Source organism: the organism of the source record quoted next, unplaced genomic scaffold, assembly GCF_019419815.1.
Source record: "Pyrus x bretschneideri cultivar Hongxiangsu unplaced genomic scaffold, Pyrus_bretschneideri_v1 Contig51, whole genome shotgun sequence".
Classification (NCBI taxonomy): domain Eukaryota; kingdom Viridiplantae; phylum Streptophyta; class Magnoliopsida; order Rosales; family Rosaceae; genus Pyrus; species Pyrus x bretschneideri.
Genome location: NW_025999789.1, coordinates 2,501 through 28,427, shown reverse-complemented (window position 1 = coordinate 28,427; position 25,927 = coordinate 2,501). Strand labels below are relative to the sequence as shown.

Sequence of the window (25,927 nt, the reverse complement as noted above, 5' to 3'; positions counted from 1 at the left end):
GAGTTGTGCAGAAAAATTGCATATGATAAACAATTAGATTATACCTCAATAAAAGAAAAGAGTCCTTAATTAGAGGGCAACACTAAGTTGCTAACTCATATGATAAACAAGTAGATTATATAGGAAAATTGCATATCAGAATTGGACTTTTTTTTTTTTTTTTTTTTTGGGTGGTAAAAGCATATCATAAGTGGCATTTTTTGGTGAGGAAATTGCATTTCTCAAGAACAATTGTGAATTAATTTGGCGGGAAAAACTAATTTTGGGAAGAGATATCAATTACATGGTGGTAGTCCTACAACCCAGACCTTCAAAGATCACTATATCTTTAAATTTGATTGTAAAGAAGAAGGATTTGACGGAAGGACCACTTATGTAACACAAAGTTAAGTTAGAGGATGAGAGAAACAAATATGAGAGTTCGATGAAAACTAATCATGATGCAAAATTCATGGACTTTACTACCACACGCTCTTCTTGAAATGTTTGAATGTCCATTCTATAAAGATTAAACACATAAGTTTAATACATTGAACTCAAGAATCATAATCTCTCTCATAAAACTCAAAACCTAATATAGATGTTTAAGTTAATCATTTTTTTTTTTTTAAATTTTTGAAAAAAGGGAGACAGCTGACAAGCCACGATTATCCACTCATTCCGAGGCCCGGGATAACTCACAGAAGTATTTCAACCTCCTCGATCACAATCAGCCAGACTCACTGGAACCTCGAAACAGTCATACATCCTTTTTCAAGGCTACAGAACACACAAACTAGGCCTTGGTTGGTTAACCGGGTCTCATCCCATCTGGCCCCCATGTAATTCAAAGCCCATTCGGAGCCTGCAACCGAAAGGCCCAAGAGAAAACCGAAATTTATCATTAACAGAAGTAGAAAAGAGGAAATTCGGAGCTCTTGTGTCTGTACAAGCCAACGGAAAAATAAAGAATTAAAAAAAAAAATTAAAATCATTAGGCAGTCGCCGTAAACGGGGTTGGGGAAGAAACCAAGGCCACCGTGGAAGGTTTGGGGTGTTCACCACCCGGATTATTAAAAAAAAGGCCACCGTGGAAGAAGGAAGGAGAGACACTAGGCTGCCTTTATCTTGCACTTGTTCAGGTAAGTCGTCTCGCCCGTGCCTTCGCCTCCATCTGAGGTGCTGATTACTGCGAGTACTTCGATTGTTGACACTTAGATTGTTAAGAGTTGGGATGATCTATTATGGCCCAGCAGTCCTCTCGTCTCCACCGCCTTCTCACTCTCTTGGACAGTATCCTTTCAACCTTTTCCTTTTCTTATATTTTCAGCTTTATTAAATTAAATTAAATCAAATTATTGTTGAATGCATGTTGTTTGGTTTGGTTACATATTGAATCACCCTCTTTCCTCGATCTCCTAATTTTTTGGTTTCAATTGGAATTTTTCTTTAACCCAATCCCGATAGCTGGTTCAACCCAAGCGACGAGATTTACGGCTGCTCAGCAGATAGGGGACATTGCCAAAGCGCATCCTCAGGACTTGAGCTCTCTGTTGAAAATGGTATTACTGACTTCCACGATTGCTTTTGTGCAGTTACACCGTGCACACCATATCATCTGCATCTTTGCTGCCTTGAAAATGTAACTAAACCAATGAGGAAGTTGAGGTTTATTCGAAAATCAACGTTACAACAACTTCATTTCTCTGGTGGCTAAGCTTAAATATTTTTGCCATTTTATGTGTTTAGAGAGCTAGGTAGATCTTCACTTTTTCATTCAGGTCTGATATATGTTAATGAAAAGATCGAAATCCAAGAAAGAATAACGTGAGGGCTGCTAAGAGCTAGCATCCACTCATATAAATTTCTAAGATAAAAGTATTTTTAACAGTATTGTGTGCATTTCAAATACCTCCAAATGTCTGGTTGTGCCTTTCATGCAAAATTTGCTATTCTTATTATGATGACATTGGCCCTTCGAGCAAATCAGCAAATGTATAACTCTATTGAGCGCACAACACACTGGATACCAAATAGATGGAGCACGGCACCAGAAAACCAGCAAATGTACAACTTTAGTGTCTTACATGAAAATTTTGCTTCCCATTTTGTTTAAATATTCACCACCAAGTAAAGTTAAATTATTTTCACTGTACTTAAACAAGAGCCTTATATTAAGAATGAATTTCAACAGTAACATTTCTATTTTCAGGAATCCAAAATAAAAAAGAAACATTTCTTAAAAGACAGCTAACCCAAAGGCATGCCAAACTGCACAAGAACTACTAAGAGAATATGAAATACCACGAAACCTCAAAACCTGTCCCAACCATTCTGATTTTCTTTTACAATAACATAACGCATCTACATGTTTTCCTTCCATCTTTAATTAAGGGTTACAAATGCGTGAAACACTAAAAAAACAGGGTTAATCAACTACGAGTTGAAACTGACTGCCAATGATTTTTGCATTTCCTCTCAAAAGAAAGGAAAAATATATGAAACACTTTTCCACTAACTGTTGTATTATTTTCTCTTTGTTTTGTTTTTTGTTGATGTTGTACTTTTATGTGCAAGCGGAAGTGAATTCAAATAAAGTACCAAATATCGACGTTGTAGGCAAGAGCGAAGAAACAAACAATCTCAAAATAAGAACACAAGAGATTAACATGGTTCGGCGTCCTATGTCCACGGGCAAAGCACGTCGAGGAATTTCACTAAACAAACGGAGATTACAAAAGAGTGTTTAAATTCTCACAACCCAAATCCCACAAAATACAAACCCTAAACCAAATGAGTAGAGAGCCCAAAGCAATCAAACGCAGGAGATTCTCCCAAATTGTTCTCTAACTCGCAAACTCACAAATCGATTCTCACCAAATTGCCAAATGAATGAGCCAAGAATTTGCCGCCCACTCATGACTTCCAACGGTAACCTCCACCCAAAACCCAATGAGAGAAAATTCCGTACACTCATGGTAAGGCACATAAAATAAACTAACTCTAAGGTCCTTTTTATAGTGCATAGGTCTTAGGTTACAATGAGAATAATCCTAATTCGAAATAAATCCAAATCCTAATCAAATAGGTAATTAACAAAATGAAATAGGTAACACAAATCTAATTTCTGCATCATCCTAATTTTGAGTCGTAAATCACAACAGTTGATAGATGCTTGTACGTTTTATGTCAGTTTTTGCTATAGCTTAGATTTTTGTTTCTTACATATTCCATTTTGAATTTATTGATTTCTTTTTTGTGAAAAATCTGTCTTTAACTTATGTAACTTGCAAGATTAGGTTTCACAATATCTTCATAGCAAAAACTGGGATACAAGGGTTGCTGCCGCTCATGCTGTTGGGGCTATTGCTGAGAATGTGAAGCACACCTCTTTGATTGAACTCTTTACTTGTATTAAATCGAAGATGTCTGATGCTGGGATATCTGGTGCTGTTGAAGATATGGTTGCTTTCCCTATTTTTGATTCGAACATTGCTGGCACATCATTTAGAAGGTGCGACATTATTGTATACACTCGTAGTGCCCCTGTTTGGTTGGCTCTTGATTTGTGCCTGTGAATACACGAGTCTTCTTGGAGGCATGGCTGTTTATCTAACTTTGAATTTTCTTAACAGCTTCGATCTCAGAAAGGTTTTGGAGTTTGGTGCTCTGTTTGCATCTGGGGGACAGGTAATGCAGTGTCTATTGTATGTTTGTTGACATAATTGCACTTATGTCAATGAGGGAAGATGTCTAAATTTTACTGTTTGATTATGTAATTTAAATAGGCTGTTTCTTCAAATTGTCCATGTCAAGGTGCAATTCTATTATTTATGTGTGTGTTATTGTTTGTTCATATTTACAACAAGATAATTGTGGGAAACATTAATAGGCCAGTCTAACCATTTTTAACTATTTATTTATGTCTGTGCCACATTGTAGACTCAAGATATATTAAATAAAATAAAGAGATCAGAGATGGAGTTATAGTGCTCTCCATGTTTTATTTTTACTTTTGTTCAATTTAATTTAATTTAGTTTAATGATTATTCATATCTAAATTTCTAAAAGGAGTTCGGTTGCTCATTGATTTGTGCTATTCGTAGATGACCTATGGCTTCATAAAATGAATAGATAAGTTGTCTCATTACTTAATTAAATGATATATGAAAAGGCTGACACATTTTAATAATTCTTGAATGGATCACTTTTCTGATTTTAAATAACATCTTTGCTTCTTATAAAAGATAAAAAGAATTGTGGATCCTGCCTTTTGAATTGCAGATGTTTGTTTGTGCAAGAGGATGGCCTAATTTGGTTAATATCTTCTGTGAGCTTTTGATCATGCTTGTTTTCTGACCCAAAAAAATATGCTTTGTTTGAGTCTTCATTTCTTCTTTATAATGGATACTTTCATTTCTGGAACAGGAGTATGATGTTGCAAATGATCATATGAAGAACCCAAGGGAGAAATTGGCTCGACAGAAACAAACACTTCGATGTCGTTTAGGTTAGTAATGGTTTAGTTTATTGCACTTATAATATACCTGGGCCAAAAAGGAAAAACAGATAAATCCCCTTTAGGTTGGTGTCTTTGTAGCATGGACAGTGTATGATTGTTGGGGAGAGGGTAATGGTTAATTTTTAAAGTTCAATTCAATCTACTAGTACTGATAAGATGATTGGCTCTTTGAACCATTATGTTCTGTAGTGATTGTATGGAAAAAGACAAAATCTGGACGCTGTCCACTTGAGAATAAGTTTAGCTATCAGTGAGACAGGTATCTGAACTGCAGATCTGATGATTCTTATTCCTTATTGCTGAGTTTTGCCTTGATGTGGCCTTTTGTTGGCTGGCACATGGCATGGTAGGGCCTAACTTTCTCTGTCTTAGCAAACACACACCACCATCCAAATATCACCTACCCACCCTTCCACCCATTGGAACTACCATCCAAATCCGACGTGCAAGCCAATGACCATGTACCAGATTATGATTTCTAATGTGGAAATTTTTTCCTTAATGTGTTTTCTTTTTGATCTCGGGCTAACATCTGGAGTTTTATTTTTCGCTGACATGTGATAAGGGTATTAAGAGAGAAGAAAAACAATGAAGAGGTGGTTCAAGAGGACTAACTCTGAAACTCACAGAAAAAAAGAAGACACCCAACACAAACAGCTCGGAAAAGACCTAAAAGCCATTGTAGGACAGCCACCATCCATTCTAGCCTAAGCAAAGAAAGTGAAATTCCCATGAACTCTGAGGAAACAAGTTCAAAGAATAGCCAGAAACAGAATCCTGTCCCAGAGCTCCATGAAACCAACTCAAGAAAATCTTCAACATCCTTCTGTTTATCTCCATCCATATGACCCAAGTCACCGCATGAGCAAAGCTGATATGTTGCAAGCCTACTCGCTTTCACCCCAATATACACTATACAGCTAGCATACAATAGCTGTCCAGTCCCTGTTTTTCCCTCTTCTGAAAAGAGACAAAATCTTCATGCTTAAACAATAAACTTACAAGAGCAGACTGGATGTCCACAAAGTAAAACAAAGCAGAAACGTGAGCATAATCATCCTAAACTCAACACCTCTCTGGAACTCCATAAAACTAACTAATAGCAGCTTTTCAGTTAAGGCAAATATCCGGAAAAGAACAATCTCTTAACTCAGGAAACCGAAGCCCATTATGATGACCATTATGGCCTTTATCCCACAACTCCTTATTCATGCTGCCTGTGAGATCCCCAAAGATCAGCCTATTTCTTTCCATTAATGTTGCCCAAAAAATCACTGATACCATAAAACCTTGGCTTGCTTCTTCCCATTTCCTGGTAATTTATGCTTATCTAACATAAAGAACAAACAATCTCTGGATATAACCCAACTTACAAACCTTGGCTTTCTTCTCTATAACACTGATGGCAACAATGAAGCCAAAAGTCTTGATATGTTAGATCACTCACAGTTTTGCTAATCCACACAGTGCTGTACGAAGGGGGGAAGACCATTGTGAAATACCAGAATATGTAGTTAGTGGTGTTTTATTATATTCATAATGTAGTCATTGGGAACATTTTGTTATTAATTATGGTGTGCTAACTTGCAATTCAATCTCTTGGATCTAATAGAAATCTCACTGTTTATTATACAGGTTTGGATATATGTGAGCAGTTCATGGATGTGAATGATATGATAAAAGATGAAGACCTTATTTCACACAACTCGCATGGGAACGGGATATATCCAAGAGCTTCTACATCACATAATATTCAGCAATTAGTTGCAAATATGGTTCCTAGTGTCTTATCAGAAAGGCCAAGTCCCAGGGAATTGAATCTTTTAAAACGAAAAGCAAAAATCACTTCGAAAGACCAGTCAAAAGGTTGGTCTGAGGATGGGGATATGGAGGTTCCATATGCTCAAAATATACCACCAAAGGGGGCATGTCCTGACTCATTTGGGACTAACAAGGTACTAGGTTCCCTACTGATCATTTTTTTTTTCTTTTCGTGCTAGCTGATTTGATGTTGTATGCCATTTCACACAAACACTTCTTAATTGGTTGTAATAAAATATGAAGCACTTGGTGTATCTCTGTTATTGTATTTTTTATATTGTTGTGTTGAGTGATATATATTTTCAAGGAGTGTCATTAAAAAACGCTCATGGAGTAAACTTCAAGTGTAGGCAATTGAGGGACGCGTGTTACAATTCTGACTCTCTTCTGGATCTTGCTCTTTGATGTATCTCTGTTATTGTATTTTTTATATTGTTGTGTTGAGTAATATATATTTTCAAGGAGTGTCATTAAAAAAAGCTCATGGAGTAAACTTCAAGTGTAGGCAATTGAGGGACACGTGTTATAATTCTGACTCTCTTCTGGATCTTGCTCTTTGATGTATCTCTGTTATTGTATTTTTTATATTGTTGTGTTGAGTAATATATATTTTCAAGGAGTGTCATTAAAAAAAGCTCTTGGAGTAAACTTCAAGTGTAGGCAATTGAGGGACACGTGTTATAATTCTGACTCTCTTCTGGTTTTTCCCTTCCAGTTGTGATTTCCCTGGGTAGAGAAATCACGGCCTCTTTGATTAATAATGGAGTTACAGTACTTTTGAAAAACTCTAGAACTAATACTTCTTTGTCCCTCTCAGCTGTCTCTGGCTTTTCTCTCTGTTTCCCTAGCCTTGCCGCATCTTATTTATAAGTATAGGGTGTGGTTTACACGCCTATTTTCTGATTAAGTCTCCTATTCTATATGGAATAGCCTCATAGGAAAGCACACTTCCTTTCCTTTTTCCAAACTATCTTCTAGTATTCCCAATCTAATTGTACAAGGAAACTTTGATCCCGTCCTAGTCCTTTTAGGAGAAGTCACCTTGAATTTCCATAATACAATCCCACACAAAATAGGACACTAAATTTGATGAACCAAAATCCTAAGAACACGCTGTATTTGTTGGATAAATTTTGCATGCAATTTTCATAATAAGGTTTCTTGAATTATCATTTAAGTTTTTGATTTATGACTAAGCCTTACTTGTTAAGGGGAGATTGGATTATGAAGGGGATGATTATAAGGGTGAAGAAAGAAGGAAATGTAATTAGTTATCATCGTGGAAACAGCCTCTTTGCAAAGCAAGGGTAAGCCTATGAACTTAGGATGGCTCAAAGTTTACAATTTGAAGGTTTAGTCTTCTACTAGCTAGGATATATGATGCACTGGTTTGCTTGTGATTTGGTACTAGGTTTCACTAGACTTTTACAGGCTGATCTCTACATGCTATTATTCATTTTCGCATTTGCCATTGTTTAAAAGGTTTCACATCTTATGATATTCAGGTGTAAATTTCCTAACCATTGTTCTGTTGCCGAATTAATTTGGTTACTTTTTTCTCACAAGTTTCGTCCTTTGTGGGGGGGGGGGGGGAATAAGTTTCTGCATTTAATGTTTATGAGCTATGCAGGAAATTTTGGACTTCGATAATCATGAAGAAAAAATTGAACATGATGGAGAGGGGCGGTGGCCTTTTCAAAGCTTCGCTGAGCAACTAATCCTAGATATGTTTGATCAAGGTTGGCTTCTGTTATTTTTATTTCTAGCAGGGCATAGGCTGCCTTCTTGGTGTATCCTTTTAGTGCCTGTCCTGTTCTATCTATTTGTATATATGTATCCATATATTTCTATCTATGTGTATATATGTATCCATATATACATATATTTTGATAATATGCGTTTAAATGGTATTTAATCTTACAATATTGTTTGTAATTTTTTGTTTTTCCAAGTTTGGGAAGTACGCCATGGTAGTGTGATGGCTTTGAGAGAAATTTTAACCCATCAAGGTGCTTCTGCTGGAGCATTTATTCCTGATTTGAGCCTGGTGGGTGCAATGATTGGGGAGTTAGAAAATAAATGCACATCATCTACAATGAAGAGAGACAGAGAGATTGATTTGAATATGCAAGTTCCCATTGATGAATCTGAACCAGAACTGAAAAAGCTGAAGTTTGAAGATGTTACATCTCCATTTGTGGATACAATGGTCTCTTCCAGCAAGTGTGGGGATTTTGATGTCAGTATACAGGTAGAAGACAGTGGTTGTAAGTTGCCTTCTGCGCAGGTTAATGGTCAACTTCATTTCAGCTCTGTTAAGGTGGACCCATGTGAGCAACTAGCTCAGACAACTGAGTTAAAGGGCCAGTCTCATAACAAGGGGTCCTTTCAGAAAATGGATGTGCTGAAGAGGCTCTCTGAAAATAGTGATATGATGAACTTGGTTAAACTGGCTAGGCATTCATGGCTTAAAAATTGCGAATTCCTTCAAGATTGTGCAATTCGTTTCTTGTGTGTCTTGTCACTAGACCGGTATGGCTTTTTTCTTTTTAGTCAAGTCTGCCCTTTTTCCCAAAAGAATTTAAAAAAAAGGAAAACTAATGAAAATGGCTTGAAAACTTTGAGTTTTAACAATAAGGACAAAATAAAGGGTAAAGTGAATAGTACCAGGATTGACTTTTTATTGTAAAAATGTGGTTTTTCGTTAAAGTGAACAGTACCGTGGGCTATTTGTTAAAACTCCCTGAAAAAAAAGAAAAAGAAAAGTAGGTATGATAATTTATTAATTTGCTTAGTTCTAAATTATGTGGCTGTTAGTATGAAACTCCATGCATCTTCAAATGATAAAATATATGTTTTTTGTTTATTTATGGGTGCAGTTTTGGAGATTATGTATCTGATCAGGTAGTTGCTCCAGTACGTGAAACCTGTGCTCAAGCATTGGGTGTTGTGTTCAAATACATGCATCCCGGTTTAGTTCATGAAACATTGAACATCTTGCTGAAGATGCAGGTAAATGTCAGCTATGGCATTACCATGCTTTTAGTGCTGTACATTGGTTCTACTTGGGTGTTATTATTGGTGTTGTGGTTTTTACGCTTCTGATATTTTGATTTGTTCAGTGTAGACCAGAATGGGAAGTTCGTCATGGAAGCCTATTGGGTATTAAGTATCTAGTTGCCGTACGGCAGGTAAATATTTGTTTCCATTTGCATTATTTTGAGATAACTTGCGATTTGCTGGAATACCATGCATATTTTGGACATTACTAAAAAAAACCATGTGTTGGTTGATATGTTGTGTTATTTTTTACTATTTTCCATAATATAGATTATAGAGCTCAAATTTTTGTGATGCGGAATGATAGTTTTTGTGGTGGTTCTTTGTATTTCAGGTATTTAGAAATTGAGGTATTAAGTGATATTTTGATGTTTGAACATTTATTTTTGAGCTGGAAATGGATGCACAAACAGGATCCATATAGGGAATGGAATACATAGATTCTTTTTCTTGATGGATTTCTTGCATCATTTTAAAGTTCTTGTTATTAATTCGATTAAAGAAATGACATGCAAATAAAGGGTTTCTCACATGTAAGTTCTTGATAACATTACACTTTAGAGGAACACACTTCAAACCCGAACTTTAGAAAACAACCTGCTGATTTTCCAATGAGGGAAGGACACCAAGGGAATTCACAAGTAATAATCACTTAGAAGTTAGAACATGGCAAGTGGATAGCCAAGGGGTTTTTCCCTCCCTCCAATTGAGCTTTGTTAAGCGTTTCTTTATAGCACTTATTGTTGTCATGAGGTTTGTTCTAATCTACTTATAATGAGCCGTGGGTTTATTTTTATCTATTTTAGTGGGAGGTATGGGCAGCACAACTGGTATATTTTCTGTTACTTTTAAGATTGTTATCGTGACTAGAAGCACTTATTTTCGATCAATTTTAATTACTTTCTCAATAAAAAAGGAAAGATGGGTTGCAGTATCTATTGGTTGCTGCTCCCCCGGTTTGCATTGTTATTGTTCCTAACCTTACCAACTAGGTCCCTTATGTGGTCTGGTCAGGCTTTATGGACCCATATATGTGTTAAATTTTATCCTCAAAGTCGTTAGTGTTACTTAGGAAGACTCATTCTTAATATACCCCAGTATGGACATTCACTTCTCCAATATGGGACAATTTTATTTGATACACAATTCCTAACATTCTGCAACTTGGATCAAATCACAATTCCTCGTTCAAGTCCCACCTTGAATTATCATAACCGTCCATCTCTATGTATCATCATCCCAATGCTAAAAAATCTCACAGGCCAATTTGCTCCACCTATTGGGTAATTGGTTAGCCATCTGAGCATATGTCTGCTCCACCTTGATGATAATAATGAGCCTAGTGTCCCAACCTAAACTGTGGGCTCTGGTTCCACTTATTTGCAAACCACTTCTTTCAGTTGTTCCCAGGTTTCATCAGTATTTCCCTTGCTTCCCTGCTTAGGTCTATGTTAGGGTTGTGTCACGGACCTATGGCCCATTGCCTCATTGCCCCATTCAGATATGAGGTTTTATCTCAAAACATCTTGGTGAAATTTGCTCCACTTTTTTTATTTTTTTAATTTTATCGGAGTGCTTTCACTTTAATACACAGCAATATGGACATTCACTGAACGTGGGACAATTATATTTGATCCACAGTTTCTAACAGTATTCTATGGGTATGTTTAAGGAATTTTTTTTTTCTTTGGTAAGAAATAGAATATATGTATTAATAAAAGGAGTAAGCACAATATTAAAAACTGGAAAGGAGCTCCAAAAGTTGAAGTCCTTGCGTGGTTAGTGGCTATTGGGAAGGTCAATACTTGTGATCAAATTCAAAAGCGACAGTGGTGTTGTCTCGGTAAATCAGCAGAGGAGAGCGTCAATCACTACTTTGTTCTGATTTGATACAGCTGTGGTGGAAGTTAAGGAAGTTAGAGCTAGTTGTTTAAGGAAGTTTTTCGATACAGTGTTGTTCTTATTCGAAGCACCAAGTTCGAGGTTCTAGGTAGGGGGAAGAAAGCTAAAACTTTGAGGGGGGCAGTCTGGCGTTGGCAGTTTGTTGAACATTTGGTGGAGCGTAATAGAGAATCTTTGGGCTTAAGTGTTGAATGAGGACTATTCTCATTCTTCTATATTGATGGATGCGTTAGCGGCTTAAAATGAGTTCAGGTTCAGATTTTGATTTTTGTAAATTAGTCCTTGAGAGGTTTTGGCTAGTATTTTAGGTGGTGAGTTTCTTATCCCATTGCTGTAAATCCTTCTGTTGTTGATAAAGGTTCTGTTTCTTGTCCAAAAAAAAAAGGGGAGGAGCACAATCAAATTTGACCAGAAGTCTACAAAAGCTGCAACCCACCAACACTGCATCTAAAGTTTCCCAACCTCTCACAAAAATTCTTGCAAAGGTAACCCTGTACCAGAATCTCCTGCAGGTCCTCCCTAGGTTGGTTGGTTTGGCAGAACTATGGCTAGAACTTTGTACAAGCTTGAAACTAGACTGATGGGCTGATAGTCATTTATCCTCAAGGAACCCAAATTATTGTTAAATGAGATATGTTGGCTATTGATGTAGACCTCTGTAATACTATCATGAAATCCTGTTTCATGATATCCCAACATTGCTGAAACGCTGCTTATGGAAAAACCATCTACAACCAGGTTTTTGTCTTTGTGGCATTAAAAACAAATTTCTTTCCTAACCTCCTCCTTAATGGGCCTTTTCAACCAGCTGCTTTCTGTTCATGAGTTGTTGCTCCCATCCATACCTAAAAGTGTTGCCTTCAGTTTATCCTCACTGGAAAGAATTTTTGATGAAGCTTCACCACCCCTATTGAGGTGATTCAGGAATTTGGATGATAGGAAGGATATGTATTAGAATAAAGTTTGATAAAACTTACGATCTTGCTGATTGGCCTTTTGACATCATGTGTCTGAAATAAATAGGGTTTGGTAGAAGATGGAGAAAATGGATTAGTTGTTGCTTGAGTTTGGTTAACTTCTCGGTGATTATGGGGAGGTTGAGTGCCTCAAGAGGATTGAGGGAGAGATATGCTATACCTGTTTCCTTTTTACTTTAGTCGTGATTTGTGAAGAAAAATCTACACTCATCACCTGACCCAAACCTTAAAAAATCCTGCTGAGATTTTCTTGAGATGCTTCTCAGTGGCTTTTACAAACTCTGCGTACGCTTCATTATCTGTGAATAAGCGTCTCTCTTTTGGTTTGGTTGTTTCTTCTTGCATTTTAAAATTCTTGTCCATGAAGCACGGACACAGATACGGATATGGCGATATGATATGGCACGGCACTATGAAAAATCTCTGAAAGTAGGATACAATACGCGATAGGTATGGCAATTAAATTATATTATAATACACAAAAATAAAAATAAATAATTTAGAACATATTTTGATAACACAAGAATTCGATTTCATCGTTCAAATTCAATTTCATTTGATTTGTTGGAGAAGAAAAGTTGTAATTCCTTGATATATATAGAAGAAGTGTGAGAGTTGTATTCATAGTTTCAATTAGAGGCTAGCTCTTCATATACGTCAGATTTCAAATAAAGCTCCGTCTCATTAATTTTTTCCCTTTAATTTCTTATTTGAAAGTGTAAAAGTATCCTAAAAGCATGATATATGTATCCCAAATGTGGGATACATGTATCCATCAAGTCAGAGTTGTATCCGTTGACCATGATATGTATTGGACGAGTATACGACAAGTATCGTATCCGACAACCAAAGTGAAATATCCGTGCAATTATTGATTGTTGTCAATCACATTTTATAGTTACTATGATTCTTTTTATGCTTAGGATAGACTGGAAAGCGGCTTTTCTCTGATGACTTTTATGTGAATGTTTGTACTGGGTGTTTTCTATGTTTTTGCTTTCTAGTCGTGTTTGTTTTCTGTTTCCTGGTTTGGTCTTCTGGACCATCCTCTTTGTTTTATTCCTTTGATCTTAATACAATCGTTTCTTTATAAAAAATGATTCTTTTTATGGCACCAGGAGATGCTTCATAATTTTCTTGACCGGGTCCTGCCTGCATGTAAAGCTGGCCTGGAGGACCCTGATGATGATGTTCGAGCAGTAGCTGCAGATGCTTTGATACCTACCTCAGCTGCTATTGTTGCTTTAAAGGGTGAAACTTTGCATTCTATAGTGATGTTACTATGGGATATATTACTTGATTTGGATGATTTAAGTCCATCCACTAGCAGGTACTCTTGTTTGTTGATTATTTTGTAGTCAATTAGCCTTTTTGTTTTCTATTAATATATGCTTCATAGTCTTCTCAAGGTAATATGTCTTACTAGATAATTTATGTGTTGCACACAAATAAGGAAAGTCTTGAAATAAGGAAAGTCTTGTGCGCTCACTTCACCGAACAAAGAGGAGAGAAAGGATGGGGTAGGAGGAAGATTTGGAAAATTGGAGAGAAATGGGAGAACAGAGGTTGATATAAATGTCTTTATTGGTGGTATTTGTGCATGGATTTTAAAAAGACAGTATTTTTGGAAAAACTTTGCAATCTGGTGGTACATACGGCAATTTTCCTAAATGATATGGTATGATATAAATTATGTGAAAAAAAATAAAGATGAACCTTTATACACAATTCATCTTGATATGGGGTGAGTGTGACTTGAATTTAGTTTGTCTTCTTCGGTTTGTATATGCATCTAGGAAGGATTTCACAGACTTCTTGTCATTTAGTTTGTTGTCTTCTTCGGTTTGTAATTGCATCTAGGATTTCAGACTCTCGGAGTCTCGTCTTATTTTTTTATAGCTTCTCAATTGATCTAAAGCTATTATATATTTATGAAACCCTCTTTGTCAACCAAAAGAGGGTGAAAAGACAATTTTGTCTTCTATCACAACACAACAGTTAAGGACAATAGTGTAATTTCACAAAACAAAATTTTGCTATTTTTTGTTTAAGCCTCACCTACATATGATTTTATTATCTCTAATTTAAAAAAAAATAAAAAACAAACCTCTCTCCCTTTCCCCCACTCTCACGTTCCCTCTCACTCTCTTCCTCTCTCCTTCAATTTTAAATAAAAAAAGTAAACAATCCACAGGCACTTTGTGTGTGGGCAGATACTAGTTAGTAAAAAGTCCACATGCACTTTGTGTGTGGGCAGATAGTAGTCAATAGAAAAAAACTTAATAATCAGTTGTGTTTACTGTAATTGATGAGAGATTCTTATTGGCACATTTCTTATCCGCCTAAGACAGATCACACTTGTAAATTTAGTGAAAATCTAATATATAGCTTATAACCAACTTCTGTCATAGGAATATTAGTCCTTACTCCTTATATCAATCATGGATATTGTTTTTGCAGCGTAATGAATCTGTTGGCGGAAATATATTCCCAGGAAGACATGATTCCTTGGATTTTTGAGGATTTGACACCGAAGGAGTTTGGTTTAAATGAATTTGGTAGCATTGATGATACTGGAGAAGGATTAATTTTGCATGATAATCCTTTCATGTTATCAACACTTGCACCACGGTTGTGGCCCTTTATGAGGCATAGTATCACATCAATTCGTTATTCAGCTATCCGCACGTTGGTAAACTTCTCCTCTTGGTCTGTAGTAGTTTTGTTATACAATTTTGTACCATTTAAAAAAATATATAAATTGTCTATTAAAGTCTTTAGACTATTTTGTCTTTTGTCAATACAAGTGTTTTGTTACATATAAAAGCATACAAGGATGGATTTAAGTTTTATTTAGATTAGAGCAAGAAATAAAAAACCCAAAACACAAAATCTGTTAATGTCATATTGACCTGCAACCAAGTTATGAAAGCATGCTTATGATTCAATGCATAAATCAGGCAGTTTCACCCTCTTGTCTTTAGCAAAGGCACTCCTACTGGCGTTGCGAGTGTTGTAACTATTTAAAATACTAGATTTCCTGGTGTGCACACCACATTTTGACTGTTAATTATGTTCATTGGACAACAAGATAACCATTACAAATAATGAGAAGCTGATCGGATCTAGCAAGACGCTGCCAATCCCCATTGACCATAATGTGACTTGCTTTGACTTTTGGTCTGGTATATTAGTAACACTAGCTTTATTACCAAAGCCAGACTATTCCTGTTGTCCCACCACAAGTGACGTGATTTTGCCATTACCATCTATCTAATGTTATATTTTCTTGTGTTTAAACAAGTAAATGTTTTATTGGTACTAATCCGTCTGTGACATTTATAAAATGCTTACTTGTGCATCAGGGTTCAGATGTTCTTAAGTATGTGTAATTATTTGTTTGCATGCCTGTAATATGTTTATTTACAGTTAATTCTCTACCATGCATTTTCATTTGCAGGAACGACTACTTGAAGCAGGATACAAAAGGAGCATCTCTGAGTCTTCGAGTACTTCATTTTGGCCATCTTTTATTTTGGGTGATACCCTTCGGATTGTTTTTCAAAATTTACTGCTTGAATCAAATGATGAAATTTTGAAACTTTCAGAGAGAGTTTGGAGGCTCCTTGTTCAGGTTCTTTACTTTGTGATAATGAATAGGTTTCATTGTACTTTTGTTTATTTCCCCTTGTTGAAGATGTATTTATCTGCTTTTTTTTTTTTTTTTTTGTTAACAAAAGGATATGAAAATGTGACCTGCTCTCACATTAGCGTGACTGTGTGGGACTTTTATATGGAGGCGCAAATAATCTAAACCTTTTACGGATGTCTTTTTTACTTTTACCTGGATATTGTTTTCCACATTTCTACATTTGTGTATGCAATTGACACACCACGTGCTTCCAGTTTCTTGATTTTATGCCTTTGCTCTTGCTTGCTGTTTCTTGCTTTTGGTAACATTTTACTAATTCTTATTTGCAAAAATTTGTGCTCATTCTAACTCTCTCTCTCTCTCCCTCTTTCTCTCTCCCTCGTTATACTAGTGTCCATTAGGTGACTTGGAAATTGCTGCAAGGTTATATATGTCCTCTTGGATAGAACTTGCAACTACTTCGTATGGTTCAGCATTAGATTCTACAAAAATGTTTTGGCCTGTTGCTCTCCCACGAAAGAGTCATTTTAAAGCAGCAGCTAAAATGAGAGCTGTGAAGCTTGAAAATGAGTCTTGTAGAAACATTGGGTTGGAATCTTCGAAGGGATATATTCCAGAGGAAAAAGGTGGAGATGCTTCAACCAATAATGTTCAGATAGTTGTTGGTGCGGATGTTGAATGTCTGTGACTCATACCCGAGTGGTTACTGCAGCAGCATTGGGAGTTTTTGCTTCTAGATTGCACGAAGGCTCAATGCAGTATGTAATTGATCCACTGACTGATGCCTTTACCTCTTTATCTGGTGTCCAGCGGCAGGTACCATTTGATTTTAAATCCAAGTTCCACCATCATTCCCTTCCTTTTTCAGTATTTGTATATTTAATCGTTACTCATATGCAATCAGGTGGCATCTATGGTTCTTATTTCTTGGTTCAAAGAGATTAAAAGGGCAGGTGTGTTTGAAAATGCTGGAGTTATGCCAGGTTTTCTGAACCATCTCAAAAATTTGATGTTGGATTTCTTGGCATGCCTTGAACCTGCATTCCCTACAAACGATCCACGTCTTCCTTATGCCGAGCTTTCGAGAACGTATTGTAAGATGCGTTCTGAGGCTAGTCAGTTGTTAAATGCTATTCAATCATCGGGTATGTTTCAAAGTTTGTTGTCTACTACCAAAATTGACTTGGAAAAGTTGAACGTGGACAATGCAATTAATTTTGCATCGAAACTTCCAATGTTGTGTAATGATATTGGGGGGAACAATTCTTTGGAAAGGCACATTGTTGATGATATAGAGTCAGCAAAACAACGACTTCTGACAACTTGTGGATATTTAAAATGTGTTCAGGTAATTGTGGGACATAATTGCATATTCTTGATATGCTTCTTTAAGTGCTAGGCAGAAGGATACATCTCTTTTTTTTAATGGAATTATTGGAACGGTGTCCAACGTTTTTCATTTTTATTAAGGGTTTTGTATTAGCTTTTCCCCAATTCTATAATTATATTTGAGAGTTTACCTTTTGCTCGTTGTTAATTATATTTGAGTGGTTTACCTTTTGCTCACTGTTACATTCTGTAACAATCTGCAGAGCAATCTACATGTTACTGTCTCTTCTCTTGTTGCTGCTTCTGTTGTTTGGATGTCAGAGCTTCCTGAACGACTAAATCCCATTATTTTGCCTTTGATGGCTTCTATCAAAAGAGAACAGGTAATCTTCTATATATAATTGCTTTCTTAATCCTATGGTTGCTTAGTTATTTAATCTGATAATCTAAAATCTCTTGGGAAGGAGGAAATACTACAAGAGAAGGCAGCTGAGGCACTTGCAGAGCTTATTTCTCACTGTATTTCACGTAGCCGAAGCCCAAATGATAAGTTAATTAAGAATATATGTAATTTAACATGTATGGATCCTAGAGAAACACCTCAAGCTGCAGTCATCTGTTCCATAGATATTATTGATGACCAAGATCTCCTATCTTTTGGGACAAATACTGGTAAGCAGAAATCAAAGGTCATTCTGGCTGGAATCGAAGATCGCTCAAAGGTTGAGGGATTTATTAGTAGACGAGGTTCTGAACTTGCCTTGAGGCATCTTTGTATGAAGTTTGGTGCTTCATTATTTGACGAGCTTCCAAAACTTTGGGATTGCCTCACTGAAATGCTTAAGCCTAGTAGTATTCAGTCCCTTAATCCTGCAGACGAAAAGAAAATTACACAAACTCTGGAATCTGTGAAGGATCCCCAGACCTTGATAAATAATATCCAGGTTCTTATCATTCTTGATTTTTTTGGTTGTGTTACTTCTATTAAATCTTGTGGCTGCATTCAGTATTAATATTTGACTGCATTCGGTACTAATATTTTTTGCGTATGATATTGCATATACATCAGTAAATGTCAAAAGGTGTTACAAATATGAAAATTGTCTATTAAATTGTTAAAAAAAAAACTATGAGAATTGTTCGCTCTTTTGTTACTTCAAAATGACGGGGATTCAAGATCACTAATAGAGAGATAAAGGACCAGAGACCAGTCAAGGTTTCAGAATTAAGGAAAAGTATTTACATGAACTGAGATGTTGTGGGTATGTGGAATGAAAATTGGAAGCACATGCAATTTCTTTTTCCTTTTCCTTTTTATTTTTTTGATATTGTCTAAAATAATAGGAGTGTATTGACCCAAAAAAAAAAAATATGAGTGTGGGTTTGTAAATAATAAGATCAGGGAACTAGAAGAAAAGGGGAAGATAAAATTTAAGAAGCATATCCATCTTTACTCAACATGACAACTTGATGCTGCTTCACTCACTTCTCGAATGGTTTTGTGTTTTTAATACTTTCCTGGTTAATAATGGCCAACCTTAATTTCTTGACTGCTTATTTTTCTGAAGGCCAAAGGTTAAAAATAAGACTTGCCCGATCTTATCAGAAGTTTTGTTCGTGCTCTGTTTCAACTATTTGGGTCATATTGTTGCATTAGCTGCTAATGTCTTTTTTATCCATAACAATCTAGGTGTATTGATAAATGACATTTTCCTTTTCTTTGGGTTTTCTTTCTAGTTCTGAACTATCTACCTTTACTTGATTGTAAATTAGGACATGACAATTTTTGGAATTTTAGATTGTAACATATGAGTTATTGCATTACAAATGGTAAACCGTCAAAATTTGGGGACCTACGGACTTGAAACCTAAATTGTCTCAAAACTTGCAGGTAGTACGTTCTATTGCTCCAATGCTAAATGAGGATCTGAAACCAAAACTGCTCACCCTTCTTCCATACATATTGAAGTGCGTTCGTCATTCCCATGTTGCTGTTAGATTGGCTTCCTCTAGATGCATCACCACAATGGCCAAGTCAATGGAAATGCATGTGATGGGAGCTGTAATTGAAAATGCCATACCCATGTTAGGGGATACGACATCTGTTGGTGCCAGACAAGGTGCAGGCATGCTTATTAGTTTGCTTGTCCAAGGATTGGGTGTGGAGCTGGTTCCATATGCTCCTTTCTTAGTTGTCCCTCTTCTAAGGTGTATGAGTGATTGTGATCAGTCTGTAAGACAGAGTGTGACTCACAGTTTTGCTGCTCTTGTACCTCTTCTTCCACTAGCACGGGGCCTCCCTCCACCTGTTGGACTAACTGAAGGTTTCTCCAGAAGTGTAGAAGATGCAACATTTCTGGAGCAACTACTTGACAATTCCCATATTGATGATTACAAGCTTTGTACTGAACTGAAAGTGACACTGAGAAGGTAGCTAAAATACTTAATGTTGAATGAATTCGTGGCTAAGACTTTTGAAACTTGGCTTGATATTTATCTTTGTAACAGCTAAAGACTACAACTCTAAATGAACTGGGGACATTTTACATATGTTTGTGTCTGGTTTATTCACGATGTGTAGCTGTATACTAAACCTATGTTTATAATGTATACTGGTTAGAATTGCGGAAAAGAGAAAATATATCTAAATTGTTGTATATCTTACTGGTAGAGTCATGTAGAAGGTTGGTGGCTGAGGTTGACTGTTAGTTGGGTTGATACAGGAGTACTCTATTTTCTAAGGCTTACTGGTATAGGTATAAATTGGTTTGACTTTGCAGTGAATCAACATTCTGGTTCCTAACAGATTCTTTTGGTTATAGGTATCAACAGGAAGGCATAAATTGGTTAGCCTTTTTAAAACGTTTCAAGCTTCATGGAATCTTATGTGATGATATGGGTCTTGGTAAGACACTTCAAGCATTGGCTATTGTGGCTTCTGATATAGTCGAACATCAAACTTCGAATGGCGGCAATCTTCCATCATCTTTAATTATCTGCCCATCAACACTTGTTGGACATTGGGCCTTTGAGATAGAGAAGTACATTGATCTTTCCGTAATATCTACTCTCCAATATGTTGGTTCTGCTCAAGAGCGCATTGCACTTCGAGAACATTTTGGAAAGCATAATGCGATAATAACATCATATGACGTGATCCGCAAAGATATTGATTATCTTGGGAAGCTTATCTGGAACTATTGTATCTTAGATGAAGGACATGTGATCAAGAATGCAAAGTCAAAAGTTACACTTTCAGTGAAGCAATTGAAAGCCCAGCATCGTTTGATATTGAGTGGAACACCAATCCAGGTTGGTCTTTCACTGATTCATGAAATTACCTTAAAACTGATTTTCTATTTTCTTCTGAAAAGGACCTACCTTTTGTTGTAGAATAATGTCATGGATTTATGGTCCCTTTTTGACTTCCTAATGCCCGGCTTTCTTGGAACAGAGAGGCAGGTGTGTTTTCGCCTTCTTCTGTTATATATTATATTTTTTTGTTTGTTTTTTCCTTGAATTTTTTTATGTGGCAGATAGAATTCTCTTATAGAAGTAAGCATAAAAACAAACTCTGAAAACACATGGTGGCTTTCAGGCTAAACCCACATAAATAATTTTCTGATAGATACCCACATAAATCTTTACAGGAACTCAAATAAATGAATTTGGCCATGTTGCTTGGTAGTTTAGAAAAATCTTAAAACCCTATATTCTGGGAGCAGGGGCTCAGAGTATCTATCTTTGTAACTTTTGATCTCCAAAGACTCTACTTATAAAGTGTTGGCTGGCAATAATTGAAGCAGAAATCTTGACTAAAGATCAGACAAGAAATCTCATATAAAGAATAGAGTTGATTCTATAGAGTAAATGTAGATTGTAGGCAGTAGATTCATAGCAGTCATATTTGACTTATTGGTTTCATACTTGATCTGGATTGTTTGTATTGCTATATATATCCTCCAATTTGGAGAATAACATAATCAAGAGAGAAACTACTCTGATTTAACACTTAAAAAGTCTAGAATGAGGGTTCCTAATAGCGTACAATTATTTTAAGAGCGTAACTTACATTGTGTTTTCTTTCTGTTAAGAGTGTACTTATAAAGTTATTAAGAGTCTGGTTTGACGAAGATGAACATCATCTATCAGAAAGTAATATTATTTAAAATTCTGTCTTTCCCGTAATCAACTCTATGTTTGGATAGTCTCCATTATCAGTTTAAGTGATTGTAATTTCTCTTTCATGATTTGCTAATCTCTTGAAAAATTTAGATGTATGTACATTCTGTGTGTAACACTGTAGTACACATTTCCCCGAACAATTGTCAATCTGACATGATAAATAAATAAATCTGTTGTTTTAATGTTATTTTGGGCAGTTCCAAGCCACTTTTGGGAAACCACTGGTGGCAGCCAGAGATCCTAAGTGCTCTGCCAAGGATGCTGAAGCAGGAGCACTTGCGATGGAAGCATTGCACAAGCAGGTAAATTTCCTTTCTTCCTTTTTTGTGATACCACTCGTTATTTTTTTGCAAATCAAGCATCTTGAAAAAATTGTGCCCCCTTGGTAGTTGACCTTGCAATCTCACTGGATACTGATGTGAAAAATAATACTATGGTCAAACTTTTACAAGTATGTATGAAATTTTCTGTGCATTCCAAGTTCTGGAATTTTAAAGAGTGCAAATTGTTCACTGAGATACTTCTCTGGTGAAATTAGCTGGCTTAGTACTAACTGTTGGCAAAAGTGATAAGAGTTTATGTAGAAATTGTTGACTTTCCTGACTAAAAAATTCTGTCAAATAGGTCATGCCTTTCCTCCTCCGTCGAACAAAAGATGAAGTCTTGTCTGATCTTCCTGAGAAAATTATTCAGGACAGGTTCTGTGACCTGAGCCCTGTACAATTGAAATTGTACGAACAGTTTTCTGGGTCACATGTGAGACGAGAGATCTCAAGTATTGTAAAACAAAATGAGACAGCAGATACAGGAGGGCATAGTGAATCACCTAGAGCTTCATCCCATGTTTTTCAGGTAATTGTGTTGTTTATTTTTGTGTTTAGTTCTCTTTTGCTTCAGTATGTTCCTATCATTGAATGGATGTTATTTGTTCTTGTTTCAGGCACTTCAGTACTTGCTTAAACTTTGCAGTCACCCATTGCTTGTTCTTGAAAAAAAGGTCCCAGATTCAATTGCATGCCTTTTGTCAGAGCTACTACCGGGAGGCTCTGATACAATTTCAGAATTGCACAAGCCATACCACTCTCCCAAACTAGTTGCACTTCAGGAGATTCTTGAAGAGTGTGGAATAGGTGTTGATGCTTCTAGTTCTGAAGGTGCCATAAGTGTGGGGCAGCACAGAGTCTTGATATTTGCTCAACATAAAGTATTGTCCGTTTATGTTTGACTTATTCTCTTTTAAGCTATCTGTGCTTAGCTTTAATTCATGGTTTATAATGCGCAATGGCTTCTCATGCAGGCATTTCTGGACTTAATAGAAAGAGACTTATTTCATACTCATATGAAGAGGTTGGTCTCGTAAACCTCTCTCATGCATCTTTGTTAGTTGTTGAAGTCTGCTAATCTTATTAAAGACTGTTTTGGAGTGGAAAGTTATTCTAGTGTTGAGTTCTCTCACAATCTTGTCCCACAATTGTGATAAGTAACAGTATTACATGAGTTCTAACTGTTTCAGTTAGAAATCTGGTTTTTGGACCTAGAAAAATTAATATGCCAGAAATCAGGGGGTTGAGTACATGTGACGAATAAATTCTAGATATGGTGGGTATAACCTGTAGAAGAATCATCCTCTAGTATAGTGAACTTGTGCAATTGCTTTCACAATGTTTATCCTCTTGTATGGTATGGTATAGTGATCCAGTGGTCTTATGTGTTTCTTTAAAGCAGTGTAACCTACTTGCGGCTGGATGGGTCAGTTGAACCTGAAAAACGTTTTGATATTGTCAAAGCTTTCAATTCGGATCCTACAATCGATGTCCTGCTACTCACAACCCATGGTTGGCATTTTATCCTTTGCCTGCGTACTAGATTCAATCAGAGTGTTACTAAAGTTTAATCACTTTCTGCAGTTGGTGGGCTGGGCTTGAACCTGACATCTGCAGACACACTCGTCTTCATGGAGCATGACTGGAACCCCATGCGGGATCATCAGGTGACTGTCTTTTGCTGTCTTTATCCTCTAAGGAGTCGAAATTTTAATCTCTTGAAATTGGAAGCAGAGGCCATCTGTCACATTTTGAGTCTAGCATTCAGGAAAAGATCTCTGAGATGAACTTCAATAAAGCTCCCTAATTGCACATCATCGTCTCTTGAAATTGGATACAGATGCCTTCTATCACATTTTAAGTCTAGTTTTCAATAAAAGATCTCTGAGATGAACTTCATTGAAGCTCCCTAATTGCTCAGCATTATACGTTGTTATTTACCCTTTTTTTGACCTGCAGGCAATGGACAGAGCACACAGATTAGGTCAGAAAAAAGTTGTCAATGTCCATCGCCTTATTATGCGTGGCACTCTCGAAGAGAAAGTTATGAGCTTGCAAAAGTTTAAGCTTTCAGTAGCTAATGCAGTCATTAATGCTGAAAATGCTAGTATGAAAACCATGAATACAGACCAACTGCTTGATCTATTTGCTACTGCAGAAACGTCCAAAAAGGTATTGCTGGCTGGTCTATTTTCTGAATTCATTTTGGATGCTGTGCACGTTTACAGAAGCTAATATGAGTTTCTACAAGTTGTAATTGAATTGTTACGTGTCTGCTGCAAGTTCTTAATTGATGTCAATGAAAAGTTTCGACTATTTGTTTGTTTTCTAGGGAACTTCTATATTAAAGCATCCCGATGGAAAATTTGATGGAGATATGAAATTAATGGGCACTGGAAAGGGGTTGAAAGCAATTCTTGGTGGGCTGGAGGAGTTGTGGGATCAATCACAGTACACCGAAGAATACAATCTCAGTAACTTCTTGGCAAAGCTTGATGGTTGATGCGAAGCCTTCCTCCTAGTACACAGTATATTTCTGCAGCATGTCAGGACCCAAATTTTGACATTGTAACTCTAGCCGTACCCTTCCCTTTCGTTAGTTCTCCCATATCTTTATGATTTCAGGACTTGGGGACAAGAGTTGAATGAGTAGTTCCAGGAGTGAAACCTGGCATCAGGGTTAATGATGATTGGTGACAGATGACCAAGAAGTTTTGGAGGGAAAGAGAATTGTATAATCCGTATCGTGTAAATACAATCAGCCTCTTTTCTTATTTAAGTTGGCCATAACCAGGAATTATTTTGTTGGGTAAACAATCTATTAAATTTTTGGTTATTCACAATATACTTAAGGAGTGAAGTACATCATCATATTTCATACTTGATTGCCAAGGCATGAAAAAAGGTAAAGCACAAAAATCGCAAATGCATGGCAAGAACAAGCATGTCATGGAGGACACATTGTACAGGACAACCTGAAAAACACCTTTCATCTTTTATGAAACTATAGACAGATTATGTTATTATTGCAATTAATAAGCTATTAAGTAGCGCATTTGGTTGCTTTTGGTTAGTAAAATGCTGCATGTGTTGGGTCTCTGGCCAAGCAAGAGGAGCCTTGTTTTGTGTATGGCCATGGAATTGGCGCCTTGCGTAATAGCAGTGCCTTTGGACAAGTAAGTCGCGCCTTTGCATTGCCTAGTGTAAGAAAGGTGGTCGTGCATTGACATTGGTAAAGTGGGGCCTTGTGCTGTCTTTGGCAATGCAAGTTGTATCTTTTGTTGCCTTTGGCTTTGAAAGGGGCATGGCTATAATAAAGCATCCCCCATGACAAGGCATCTTAGCTTTGCAATGACACAAGAAGGGAAAGGCACCATATGACTTGTAAAGGAACGAACAAGAATGCCACGCCAGTGCATCACAAAGGCAAGCAATACTTTGCAAAGGCATGACTAAGACAAGGTCTTTACAAAAATGGCACACCAGGGAATGAAAAAGGCACAACAAAGGGAAGGCATGCACATACATTCCACTTCATGCATCACAAAAGCACAATATCCCTAGCTAAGGTGCAACAATCGCAAACTGTGAACAAGAATGCCACATCAGGACATATTGAGGGAAAGTTATGTCTCGAAAATGCATGACAATTGGAAAGTAAAAAAAAATGGTGTGTGGTGGTTTTATAAAGGCTCCACATGCCTTTAAAAGGCTTGAACAAACCCTAAACCCTTAAAGAAAGGCTTGAACAAAGGTATGCAAAAGGCATTCTAGGCCTTCAAGTTGTTAAACCCAAAACCCAAGTAAAAGGCAATGAATGACAAGCATGTCATGCCATGCTTGAGATTCACTGAAGCTTAATATGACATTTAAAGGCATGAGCAAGTATGACTTGCAATGACATGCTAAAGGAAAGCAACCAACAAGTATGCCATAACAATGAATTCCTTGCAAAGGTTTAGACGAGCATGCCGTGGCACCACTTACATTGCCAAAGGTAACGTATGTAAAGATACTTATAACAAAGATTTTCTTGGTTTTGTTATTATGTTACCATCTAAATTAGTTATTATCAAAATCAACTCACAATGAATTTTTTTTTTCCCAATCATTTCAAGTTATTTTGGGTCACTTGTCTAATTTATGAATGGTTTTTCAAAGTACCTTTAGAGGCACA

General features: G+C 36.6%; 1 protein-coding gene across 1 annotated transcript; it reads left to right on the top strand.

The window, feature by feature from the left end:
- The first annotated feature begins 1,114 nt into the window (after positions 1-1,114).
- On the top strand, positions 1,115-24,547 carry LOC103931460 (TATA-binding protein-associated factor BTAF1). Its single transcript, XM_009340951.3, is given in 29 exon segments — positions 1,115-1,272; positions 1,447-1,541; positions 3,279-3,493; positions 3,615-3,669; positions 4,408-4,489; positions 6,137-6,456; positions 7,953-8,061; positions 8,275-8,854; positions 9,202-9,334; positions 9,445-9,513; positions 13,380-13,591; positions 14,722-14,953; positions 15,722-15,895; positions 16,305-16,587; positions 16,590-16,729; positions 16,818-17,261; positions 17,506-17,625; positions 17,707-18,186; positions 19,134-19,672; positions 20,065-20,554; positions 20,636-20,704; positions 21,625-21,729; positions 22,052-22,279; positions 22,368-22,631; positions 22,725-22,774; positions 23,153-23,262; positions 23,335-23,417; positions 23,710-23,922; positions 24,083-24,547. Coding segments are annotated over 29 exon segments (6,114 nt in total). The 5' UTR covers positions 1,115-1,223; the 3' UTR covers positions 24,254-24,547.
- The last annotated feature ends 1,380 nt before the right edge of the window (positions 24,548-25,927 follow it).